The 12,409-nt window shown below is 33.8% G+C and overlaps 1 protein-coding gene across 1 annotated transcript; it reads right to left on the bottom strand.

The window, feature by feature from the left end:
* Positions 1 to 5,526: 5,526 nt before the first annotated feature.
* Positions 5,527 to 11,199, bottom strand: LOC140871357 (putative ABC transporter C family member 15). The gene is made up of 10 exons (XM_073273828.1): positions 10,084 to 11,199; positions 8,579 to 10,002; positions 8,394 to 8,480; positions 7,709 to 8,308; positions 7,461 to 7,625; positions 7,080 to 7,374; positions 6,468 to 6,988; positions 6,309 to 6,372; positions 5,991 to 6,230; positions 5,527 to 5,886 (listed from the first exon to the last, which is right to left on the bottom strand). Exons 1-10 carry the CDS (start codon positions 10,940 to 10,942, stop codon positions 5,777 to 5,779), a joined length of 4,365 nt encoding a protein of 1,454 aa, XP_073129929.1. The 5' UTR covers positions 10,943 to 11,199; the 3' UTR covers positions 5,527 to 5,776.
* Between the last annotated feature and the right edge of the window lie 1,210 nt (positions 11,200 to 12,409).

The following is a 12,409-nucleotide window of genomic DNA, read 5'->3' as shown; positions in this document are numbered from 1 at the left end:
TTAACCGCTCTGATACCAGGTTGCGGAATTCTTATGAATTCTCATTCATGTTTTACAGATCTGATTCATTTATAACAGATACATGTTTTCAGATTAATTTGGTTCCATTCATAGGTTATTATTACAAATTTTAGTTGATAAATTGATTCAAATATGGTTTAATCGGAAGTATTTAAACGATATTCATAAAATGTATCATATTCATGATCATCTTCTATTTCAAACCAGTTTTTTATTATTAATATTCCATTTCTTATAAAGGATGATGACATGATTAATGTATTTTGACTATTTCTTTAAATTAAGGGCTGCAGGAGATTTGGGAAGGTTACCTTGATTGAATGAGTCTTGGTTTTGAGCAGAGGCCAAATCCTTGCTTTCTCTTAACGATCGCTTGATCAACTGGTACTTACTCTATGGATTTTCAGGTTTACTCTAACCATGAATCTTCAATGGTTGGCTTCCAACCTTATCCTCCTTACGCCCTGCTTGTTTAGTTATTAGTCATAAGGCTTAATTTTTTTTCTGATTTTATGTTTCTTAGTTTCTGATAGTTTTCATACGTCTTGTATGAACCAGATTGTAAGAAACTTAAGAAGAGAGAGAGAGATACTCAAACTTCACTTCCTTATTTACAACACAAACATCTCCTTTTATAGGCGTGGAGAAACGCATACAAAATTAAAATAAAGGAAAAGAGGGGGACCACCCGATACTACATAATGGAAGACAACTCATTTTACATCTGAGTGGATGCCTTTCACATGTGGTGTGGTCCACGATTTCTTTTGTTTTTACATTGTGTCACTATCTGACTCACTGGCACATTCGGACAATTTCTTTATTGGTTTGTCTTCTTTGACAGCTGCTTCTTCTGTCTGAATTGTTTGGCAATGTCCACATTTGTAAGTGAATATCATTGTTCTTAGTCTTTGACATAGCATTTGTTGGGTTTTTTGGGTCATGTCAACTCTTGCTTCATAGATTGGAGCTTCGAATTGAGCTAACATGGCTTGTTCTTTCTTTTGGATTGTCTCCTTGTATCCAGTGGTTAATAAAATTTTACTGGTTGCAAAATTTATTTTAACCTTTGAGTTTCCATCAATCTTTTCTGTCTTTGAGATCATATCAATCAATGTCTTTATTCTTATCTCAGAAAGTGTTGAGATATCCATTACTGGTTTCTCTTCATTTGATCCTTCAAATAAGAACTTGTCTTTATTTCTTCGACATTGGATGTATATCATCGGTTGATAGAATTTGTCATTTTCCCAATCTGGAAGGGTTGAATGAATACTTAATGTTAACACTGGATCGTCTTTGAAGACTACTTTCTTGAACTAGATAATACTATTTCTCAGTTGATATGAAAATAGTTCTTATCTCTTGATTGTTGGGACTGACTTCTAATCCGCTTAATAATCCATGTGAAAAAAATCTTGCGACTTCATGCGTTGGAGCACCCTGCAGTGTTCTTGCTCTTGATATGCTCTGTGTGTCACAAGTTTGTAGCCAAGATCCTACAGATGGTTTGGCTATTCTCAAATAGTTTAGTGTTTCAAAGAATTCAGTTTTGAGTTTTTCTGGAAAATTTGTTTTTTCAAAAATTGGTTTCCGTGGTCGCAAATTGACCATCTTTCTTTCTCTTGTTTCAAGGGCGCTTTTAAACGTCCTTTCTTCTTTTTTATTTTTCTTGGTGTTGGCTGTGACCACCGATTCTTTTTTCTTTTCTTTTTATTTGTTGTCAGTGTTGGCTGTGAGCACTGACTGTTTCTCATTCATCTCCATTATTTTATCAAATGGAGTTGCTATCTTTTTTGGTGTTCTTGGTGAGGATGATGATGACGAGGTTGTCATCTTCTCTTTTATCCTCTGAATTTTTTCGATTATATTCTTTTCTTTTTGTTGAAGAATTTGAATTTCTTTCTGTATGTCGATCAATATTTCCTCTAATTGATTTAGTTTGTTCATCCTGCACGAGAAAATATATATATATATATATATATATATATATATATATATATATAATGGTTAGAAATTTAACTCTTTATCGTGAGTAATTCGGATAGTTTTATTATGCGTATCATTGCATTTATGAATTCTTTTGCAAGAATTGAACCAATCTTTATGAGATTGATTATTTTACTCATAGAGTAATTCATGTTTCTGAATATAAATCTCATTTCATCAATTTATATTCTCGATGCTTTCTGAGGCATGTTCGGATGACTTGAAGCCATAAAATAATTCATGTTTCTGAATATAAATCTCATTTCATCAATTTATATTCTCCATGCTTTCTGAGGCAAGTTCGGATGACTTGTAGTCATTTTCTGGATCACTTAGGATCTCCTTTGTTATCTCGTTACTACGGATAGTATAATTTGGATGAAGTTCTCTGGTTAATGCATCGGGTAATGAATTATCCGTTCCTTTGACATGTTGGATCTCGAACTGATAATGGTTTAGTTCCAATTGCCATCTAATTAGTCTTGCTGCATTTCTCCCTGCATTTCTCGATATTTTCCTTGTCTTGAAATATGTTAAATTCATATTATCTGTTCTTACTAAAAATGGTTTAGAGATAAGATAAATTTCATAAGTACTAATTATAAATATTAAGGCTAATAATTCCTTTTCATTCGAGTGATAATTTAGTTGTGCGCCTTGAAAAGTTCCTGATGTATAATTACATAATTCTTCATTATTCTTGGTAGCTGTTTTGGTTAGCTCTTCTAAATTTCTTTCTCCTGTATAAGCTTTTAAACATGCTCCTCAGTATTCATCTGAAGCGTCTGTTTCAATTATTATTATTATGTCTTTATTGCAAGGAAAATATAACTCAGGAAGATTACTAATTATTTTCTTTTTAATAGTGTCTATATAATTAGTATCTTCTTTAGACCATTTTCACTTATAGTCCTGTTTAAGTTTTGCCTGAAGAGGTTTTCTGATTTCTGCAAGTTTCTTAATATAATTTTCAAAATAAGTTAATAATCCTAAGAATCTTCTTAATTGATCTTTATCCTTGATTTCACTAGGAAAATCGTGAATTTTTTTAAGTATATGCTGTTGTAAACAATATTTTCCGTCTTCTATTTGTAGTCCTAAATAATTTATTTTTGTTTTAAACAATTGTGCTTTCTTTTCAGAAAGTATAATTCCATCTTTATGACAAATATCTAATACAGTCACGAGGTCTTTATAATGTTGATCTAATGTTTTTGAGTAAATTAATATGTCATCTATGTAAACACAACAAAAATCTACATATGATTTAAAAGATTCATCCATATATCTTTGAAAGATACCTGGTGCTTGTTTGAGTCCGAAAGGTAATACAGTCCATTGATACTGTCCTTTTGAACAACTAAATGCTGTAAGTAATTGTGTTTGTGGTTCTAGCTGAATTTGCCAGAATCCTGATTTACAATCTAGATTCATTTCTCCTATATAAGATAGTAAATCATTTTTATTTGGGATATAATATTCGTCCATAATTGTTGCTTTATTAATTTTTCGATAATCAATTACCATTCTTTTCTTATCAGTATCTTTCTTACTGACATAAAAGGCTGGTGAAGAGTATGGACTCTTACTAGGGATGATTATCTTAAATTTTAATAATTCTTTTCGAATATTTTTACATCATCCATGTTGCATCTTCTTGGTGCTTCACGAATTGTGATATTAGGGTCTTTGAGTTTTATTGAAGCAATGAATTGTTTTCTTTTCTTTATTTTGTCCTGAGGATTTTCAGAACAAATATCATAAAATTTCTTCATGATTTTTTTTTCAGGATTAATTGTTAAAATATTTTCTATTTTTAGTTCTATTGGATTTGTATTTCGTTTATGAAAATTCTTTGTAAATCCTTCATTTCCTACACGAAATTCTGTTCTTATTTTAGGAATGTAAATCATTGATGATCATTTGTTTAAAGTTATGTGATTTTCAAATTGTGTAAAAGGAAGATATTCTCTTAAAAAGTTATTTCCTATTATAATGTCCATTTCTGATTCTATTTGGTATATAATAGGTATTACAAATTTTGTTTCCTCAATTTCTATTTTTAATTTTTCTGCTACTGTATCAAGCATGATTATTGATCCATCTCCTATTCGAACTTTTAATCCTTTATCATATTTCTTTCAATAATGATTTGGAAATATATGTTTACTTTCTAAACACATACTTGCTCCTGTATCAACATAAGCATGCATATGATATGGTTTATGTTCTTTAATTTTAATTTGAATTTTTATATATATACTATTTGGATTAGTTTTGTTTTTATTATCCATTCTCTCATATTTTTTTTATTTTTTTATTTTTTATTATTATTATTTTTTTAAAAAATAAGGGTATATTGGGGATTTGTGGAAAAAATTTCTTTCTTCAGGGAGTGAAAACTAAGTTTTAATTAGGTAGGGATTTATAAATAAGTTGATTATAGGTTTAGGGATTTATAAGCAATTTACTCATTTAATTTGTTATTATTATTGTTGTTGTTTTTCTTCTATAGCCTCCAAAGTCTAATCTAATATTTTATATTTTTATCTTAAAAAATGTGAGTTTAATTATGTACTGTCCATTTTATCTTTGTGCCAAAATTAAAGAAGGTGAGAGTTTAATTGTGTCATGCCCATTTAACAACAGTCATGACCAAAAAGTGAAAATTAAGCGACAGAAGAATTAATAATTTTTTTTAATATCGAGAATTTAAAATGAATACCATGATTTTTATTCAAGCTTCAATGGACAATGAAAATTTTGCTTTCTCAAATAAATCTACATAAATATTTAATTTTCCTTAACTTCTTATAAATTTCGTCTTTTCAAATCGTATAACATGTGCGCATACTTACTAGTTTATTTTAAAAAAATAACTTTAAAGATTAATTTATATGTGTTGAAACTCGTGAGCTACAAGACAATCGTTCATTCAATACTAATGTACGCGTGTTTGTATGGTATTTTTTCATCCTTAATTTAATTTATTTTCAAATTAGCATAATATCATAATTACAGAAAATAATGAAGAGTTGTACCGCAATTTGAATGGATTATATTTGAATGGATTATATTTGTATGGAAAAGATACAAATCGTCATACAATAGTTGGATTTGTTATAATTTTAACGTATACTAGTATCGATGACATGCGATACTTGTATATTAGACTTTTTTTTTTGAATATAGCGATTCACATGGTAGTGGCACGCGATACTTGTATATTAGACTTTTTTTTTCTTGAATATAGCGATTCACATGGCATCATGCAAGTTTTGGATAACAATCTACAACGCACTAGAATGCCCTTGTTGACCATCCTTTACTCCGACAGCATCTAGGGTTCCTCGAACAATATGTTCTTGTGAATTATGACCAATATTCTTGTGAAGAATGTTCTTGTGAATTATGACCAATATTGGGTATATAAGCAATGATTTCAAATCCAGAGGTTAATCATAGCAACTTTACGTAAGATAGAGTTTGGTTGATCGCAAACTAAATTGTGGCAAATTTGACATTAAATGAAATAACGAAATATAACACTAAAGCGTCACAAGTTTAATAACATAATAAAATAAATATATGGCCAGGTTAGATACATCTAAAACTCCTAACATGCATGATAGAATTCTTATATTTTTCATTCTATGAACTTGTACAAGGAGGATGATTTGCAAAACTCTATTCTTGCATCGTTAACAAGATCACAAAGTTCTACCTATCTTGTGTTGGTTAGAATCAGCATAAACTTGAACATATCTCAGTTATTCACAGTTGATGATCTTCTCATATATTCCATCACCAGACTCGAAAACGCCGACGAGCTTTCCTCCAGCAACTTAGCCGGGGAATCATACTCGATAACCTTCCCTGCAGTTGAGCCAAATTTTGTCTATTAAGTAACCAGAGACGAAACCAAGATTTCAGTTTCAAAGAGAAAGACGAGCATTCGAATAAATGACCTCAATTCTTACCTTCACCAAGAACCAAGACTAGATCATTGTCAATAACTGTAGGTATCCTATGAGCCACTGTGATGACCGTTGATCCATTTGTTTCCTCTCTTATCGTCTTTTGAATCACGTTATCCGTCGCAGTATCGACTGAGGCAGTAGCCTCATCTAGTACCAGTATCCTTCTTCTTTGCAATAAAACTCTAGCTAAACAAACGAGCTGCCTTTGTCCCACACTCCAGTTCTCTCCATCTTCAGCAACTGCAGCATTTTTACAAAAATTTCATAATCCAAATCGAAATAAGTTTCAACACAAAATATTTGAATAGTTTTCAAGACCTGGTGCATCAAGAAGCCTTTGATCTTGCTTCACATTTTCGGCTAGATGGCATTTGTGTAAAACCTGTTGCATCATTTCGAGTTAGATTGGTAAATCATATGCTCTTTCGGTACAAGAAAGTTGTTGCTGTAAATATTGGAATTTTAACGCCGCCTTACCTCCCATATCTCTTGATCTTCATGTTCTTGTAGAGGATCAAGATTAATCCTCACAGTTCCTTGAAACAAAACTGGATCTTGAGGGATTATACTTAGGCGAGACCTTAAATCTTGCAGACCAATCTTTGAGATGTCTATGTTATCGATCAAAATGCGGCCTTCTGTATGTTCCACCACTCTGAAAAGGGCTTGGATTAAAGTAGACTTTCCACTTCCAGTTCTTCCAACGATACCGATTTTCTTTTCGCCTGGGAAGGTGCAGGTGATTCCTTTAAGAACTTTGGGAAGGACAGGACTGTACTGTACATGGAGATTTTCAATCTCTATTTTTCCGCTGAGTGGCCATTCTGTTTCCGGCCTGAAATTTTCATTTACAGGTGGAGCTTCACTAGGTATGGAGGTGAACTGAAGAATCCTCTCCACAGAGATCATCTTGTTTTCTACATTGCAAAGGTTCCATATTACCCATGCTTGGAGCACACTCAAGTTTAAACCATATGTTGCTGCTAGTCCAGCCAAGCCTGAAACCAAGAAATTGTGGTGTTTTTTTAAGCCTTTGATGCTCGGTTTTTGGAGCACGTAGAAGGAAAATCAAGGAGATGAAGTACTTACTGGGATCAATTGCTGATCTTGGAAGGCTCACTAAGATAGCAAGAAGGAGGAAGAAAACAAAGTTGAACAGAAAGTTTATTCTAACACAAAGCCATTCCATCGTACCAGCATTATGAAATGCAACACGAGAATAATCATCGATGAGATCCAAGTTCTTGTTCATAAACCGAGATTCCTGGTTGAAGCTCCGTATTACTGTTGCACCAGATATTGATTCAGAGAAGTGATGGAGAATTGGAGCTTGTCGGATTGGAACCATACGCGCCAATTCTCTTGCTGTTTTAATGTAATATGCCTGAATGAAACATTTTTTTATAAGTAATTGAATGAAAGAGACAAAAATCTTCTTATGTTTTATAAGGAAATGAAAATTTTTCTTGCCTGATACCATATGGAAACGGAAAAGACGATGACGAACAGGAAGAAGACTTGCCAGGCTACATGGGACATGAGGAAAACGATGCTCAACAGCTGAATAAGGGCGAAAGCTAGTCCGGCTAACCTGTATGGAATATCTGTGTCCACTATGCTTTGATCTGTAGATGACTGTGATTAAAAAAATGATTCTTTTAGTTAAAAATGCAATGCTATGTAACATGAGAAGTGAATCCGACTAAAAATTTACCAACCCTTTTAAGAATTCTACTCGACGGTGTGGAATCAAAGAAAGATAGAGGCGCCCGGAGAATTGATCTAATCATTCCAAGAAATAGGCATTGTGATGTCTCGATAGCAATGGTTGATAGCAGAATTGCTCTTCCCAAAATAAAGAATGAGCTTCCACCAGAAAGCAATGCAAATATCCCAATCAAACGATCCCTTGTAACTCTACCTTCTTCTTCTGATCCCCAGGCGATCCAGTAATTGCTGGCCATTTGCAAACCTTGGAACAGAACTTGGCACAAGAGGATTACTGGAACAAGAGCTCCTTTGTATGCAGAGGTTACAAAGGTAGAGTACACATGCCATTTTACTCTGCCGGTCTCAGTTTCCTCCTGCAGATTTCTATCAGAAACTTGGCTACTTCTGCTCATGTCAACAAATTTTTCTTCGATTAACTCCATTTGCTTGTTGTGAGAGTAACTTTTACCCGAGCCAATACGCTTGGGAGGGCACACTTGATTCAAAGAATAGCTGTGAGCAGCCATTTGTCTTATGAGTTCTCCATCAGGGTTCAAAATCAAATCTTTATATTTTCCTGACTCTACTATTATGCCATCTTTCATAACCTGCAAATAACATATTTGTAGATGCTGAAAAGCACTATAAGAATTGTCTTTTACCAGGAAATGGCATTAAATCTTCACAACTTACCAAGACAAGATCAGCAGCATCCAAGAATTCTAACTGATGAGTAACATACACAACAGTCTTACCATACAAGAGTTGCATCAGACATTTCTGCATGATATATGTACAAAGGAATGTTAATATATTTGATCATCAAGCCAATATTTGAAAGTTAATATTAAACAGAAAGAAAGGAAAATCTTTCTTACCTTGAACATATGAGCCCCTGTATGTGCATCAACCGCGCTGAAAGGATCATCCAGCAAATATGTATCTGAGTTGCTGTAAAGTGCCCTTGCCATTTGTATCCTTTGTTTCTGACCACCGCTCAAGTTCATCCCTCTTTCCCCTAGTACACTCAAATCTCCACAACCCCACATCTCGATATCATGATTCAATGCACATGCTTCCACCACATTTTCATATAAATCCCTATTCATAGCCTTGCCAAATAGTACATTTTCTCTAATAGTGCCTGTTTGAATCCAAGCACTTTGTGGCACAAAAGCTTTTGAACCATAAGTTTTAATTCTTGACCCTGAAATTCTTGGTATTTCTCCAAGTATACTACAGAGAAAACTAGTTTTGCCAGTGCCAACTGAGCCACATATAGCTACCTTGCAACCTTTAGGTATGCTCATTTTCTCAGTTATCTTAATTGTTGGTCGCTTCGCATCTCTGTTCTCCCAAGCATATTCTCCAGCTTCAATCTCAATGGCCACTCCAGGTGCCCCAGATGTGTGATAATGTACCAGCCTCTTCTGATCTTCTTCTCTTATAAAATTTTGAACTCGATCTATGGATACTTTAGTCTGAGCAATCATCGATATAAGCTCTGGTAAATTGTATATTGGTTCTTGTAGTATTCGGAAAGTGGCTAATGCTGAGAGAACTGTGCCTGAGGTCAAGGGAGTACCTAAAATGATGCAGACTCCAAAAGTAGCGACTGAAACCAAAGTTGGCGAAGCCCAGAAAAGAAATGCCACAGCTGAGCTCGTGTACAGGTATCTTTTAAGCCAACCTCTCTCAATTTCTCTCAACTGGAGCAGTTTTTTCAAGAAAGTTGGCTCCCATGAATGTAGCTTCAAAACACGCATACTCTTCAATATCTCGGAAGTTGCTTTTAAACGCGAATCTTTAGCCTCCATTATCTTTGTATGTAGATTTTCTTGCATATTAGCAAGTGGAGTGTTGCTCACCATTACAAAAATGGTGGTCAGAAGAGCAGCAACAGATGGCAGAGCGCCTAAACTCCTGTACAAGATAACTAAGGCGAACATAACCTGAACCGGAAGCAACCAAATCCCATGAAAATACCAGCAAAAATCCCCGATTCTTTCAACGTCTACGTTGATAAAATTGATTATTTTACCACTGCTTGTGCCACCATACTTTACTGAAAGAGATTTTTTGTATACCAGTACCATTAAAGCCGCCCTGACCCTTACGCCAATTCGATGAGCACCAAAATACCACTGCCTCTGAGAGAGTGATTCCAGTGTCTTTGCAACGAAAAAGATCGATGCAAGAATCATACCACGTCGCCAATTTAGGTTGTCATTCTTACTTGATAAGAAGTTAACAAAGCTTGGGATTAACAGTGGACCGATGTAAGAGGCAGTTGTGTTCACTCCTAGAAACAGTGCATAGTAAGATTACAAAACTTCGTTACACATAACTACCAAAAATTATCATATAAAGACATTACAGATACCTGCAAAAACTCCATTAATGATCAGAGGCCGCCAAATGGCGTGGAGTATGGCACTAGGCAGAGACGTACTCTGAGTTTTCTGCTTTCGCAGAGACTCTTCTAGCGATAAAGAAGCTTCATCTGCAGTATCTGATTGAGGGATCTCTGGTATGTCTTCCAATTCGAGCTTTTCACGATGACCCTTTTCAAACAAAGGATTCAGCCACCTGAATGTCAAATGGCTCCATATTCCGGCACATGAAAATGCATCAGAATCACGAAAGGTTGCAGATTTCTCCAACTCCTGGCCGAGTAACGGCTGCGTGGAGTCGTTGAATTTCTTGGCAGAAGTGTTGTCTAGTAAAGCTTTAAAGAAAAGTACAGAAAGTGGAAGGGTTGCAAAATCAATCACGTTGAATTTTGGTAGAAATTTCGGAACTTGGATGGATTTGAAATGACGGAGGAGACTAAAAATCACTATGAGCAAATCACTAATGCTGGAAAAACACCACCAAGAAACAAGAACTAATGGCCACCTTTTGCCTATTCCTCGAGTTCTATTCACGGAATAAACTGCAGCGACGCTAGCTAAACTCCAAGCAATGGATGACAGCGAAACCTCAATCGAGGAGGCTCCGAAAACCCAAATTTCATGAATACAGAATCCAATATAAGACATGGCAATTACAAGATTCGATAACGCAGTAATTTTGACAAAGAGGGTTGGTTTTTCTATCCGGAATGGCGGCGCCTCGGTACCGCAATTTCCCCTTCTCCTCCGCAAGAATTCCGTCGAAAACCATACCAGAAACACAAGACAAAATGCAAGAACAATAAAATCCATTACAAACCCCGTCTCAAAACCCAAGAAAGACACCATCTTCTCACAGACACACACAAAATCTAAACTTCAAAAACCATTATTTCCTGTTCTTTGCACAAGCACTACGAAAACCCAGAAAACGCAACAAAGATTCAGAAACAGAAAAACATGTAACATGAAAAATTCCCTCATGTAGGGAGATTAATGATTAGAAGACAAATTACAACGCCAAAGCATGATGATTTATACACACTATGTGGCTGTACACATGTATATATATATCCACTATTGGATCAAATGCCTAGAGAGCACGTGGGACTTTTTTTTTCTTTTTTCTTTTTTTAAGGTTGGTAGAATGATGTGAAGGAATCTTGGGCATTAGTCACCGTGTACTATTGTTCTGTGACTCGATGTTTTCTTGCTTTGGGTTCTATATTTAATTAGGCTCCGATTTGGTAGGATTTTTATATATCCATGTATAATTTATCTTGTATAATCCTACGTTCTTCTCATCATATTATTTATCCTTCTATTAAGTATTTATTTTACATCAATCAAATCATTAATTATTTATCTTACATCAATCAAATCATCGAATTTAAATTACTATATTACCATTTATAAATAATGTTATTCATATTTTATTTATTATTAAAAAGGATAAAATGGTAATTTTGTATTTTTATATAAAATTTAACTAATCAAATCAAATAAACTATAATCTATCAATCAAATCAATTACTATATTCACTATCATTTCTTATTTATTTTTTATTACATTACATTACTTATCTATATTTTATTTATCCTATCATTCCTAACAAACGGAGCCTTATATGTTTATATACACGCGTAAAACGACGTTAGTCCCATCAAGATTCAACAGATTCCAAAGAATTCTTTCGGTTGATAACTCTAGCCTTGTAAATTGTATCCAAAAGTTAAGTCTAATATGAGACGATCCATCCATAACATTGTAATTTGATTACAAATGAAGTAAATTTATTTCTTAAAAAATTAATTCGTTAGACGGTATCGTAAATATGTAAAATTTAAAAAAATAGGTTAGTGTTGCTCCTCCTAAATATGTAAAAAGACATATTTAAGGCAAAATAATCATGGATAAGTTTTTAAGGAATGGGGCCAGAATCTGGACAATTTTCTTGATACACCTAAACTTAAATAAAATTGTCTATTTATGTGGGAGGATATGGTCACTTTTTCGCTGATTAATAATGTCTTCCTTTTATAATCATTAATGTCTTCATTTTATAATCATTTTTTCAGTCCACGTTACATAATTTTCACTCATGCTTTTATAACTTCCAAAATTCATTTCAGAATGGATTTTTAAAAAAAAACATTACACCGTCTCAATTTAACTTTTATTATTAAAAAAATTCAAATAAATTTGGAAAAAAATAATTTTTTTTTCAGACTGCAAAATTGAACACTTTGTCTTGAAGCTAAAACAAGAATGCAAGCTGTTATATATCCGTATGGCTTCAGTGCTTTTTTCTTCTT

Source organism: Henckelia pumila, unplaced genomic scaffold, assembly GCF_033568475.1.
Source record: "Henckelia pumila isolate YLH828 unplaced genomic scaffold, ASM3356847v2 CTG_461:::fragment_3, whole genome shotgun sequence".
Lineage (NCBI taxonomy): Eukaryota > Viridiplantae > Streptophyta > Magnoliopsida > Lamiales > Gesneriaceae > Henckelia > Henckelia pumila.
Note: the sequence above shows the minus strand (reverse complement) of the source record. Positions and strands in the feature narration are given on the sequence as shown.

Coding starts and splice junctions, on each gene's coding strand:
- LOC140871357 (XM_073273828.1), bottom strand. CDS start 10,942: ATGGTGTCTTTCTTGGGTTTTGAGACGGGGTTTGTAATGGATTTTATT. Junction 6,373..6,467: donor AAGATCAAGAGATATGGGAG/GTAAGGCGGCGT, acceptor ATGATGCAACAG/GTTTTACACAAATGCCATCT. Junction 6,231..6,308: donor AAGGCTTCTTGATGCACCAG/GTCTTGAAAACT, acceptor AAAATGCTGCAG/TTGCTGAAGATGGAGAGAAC.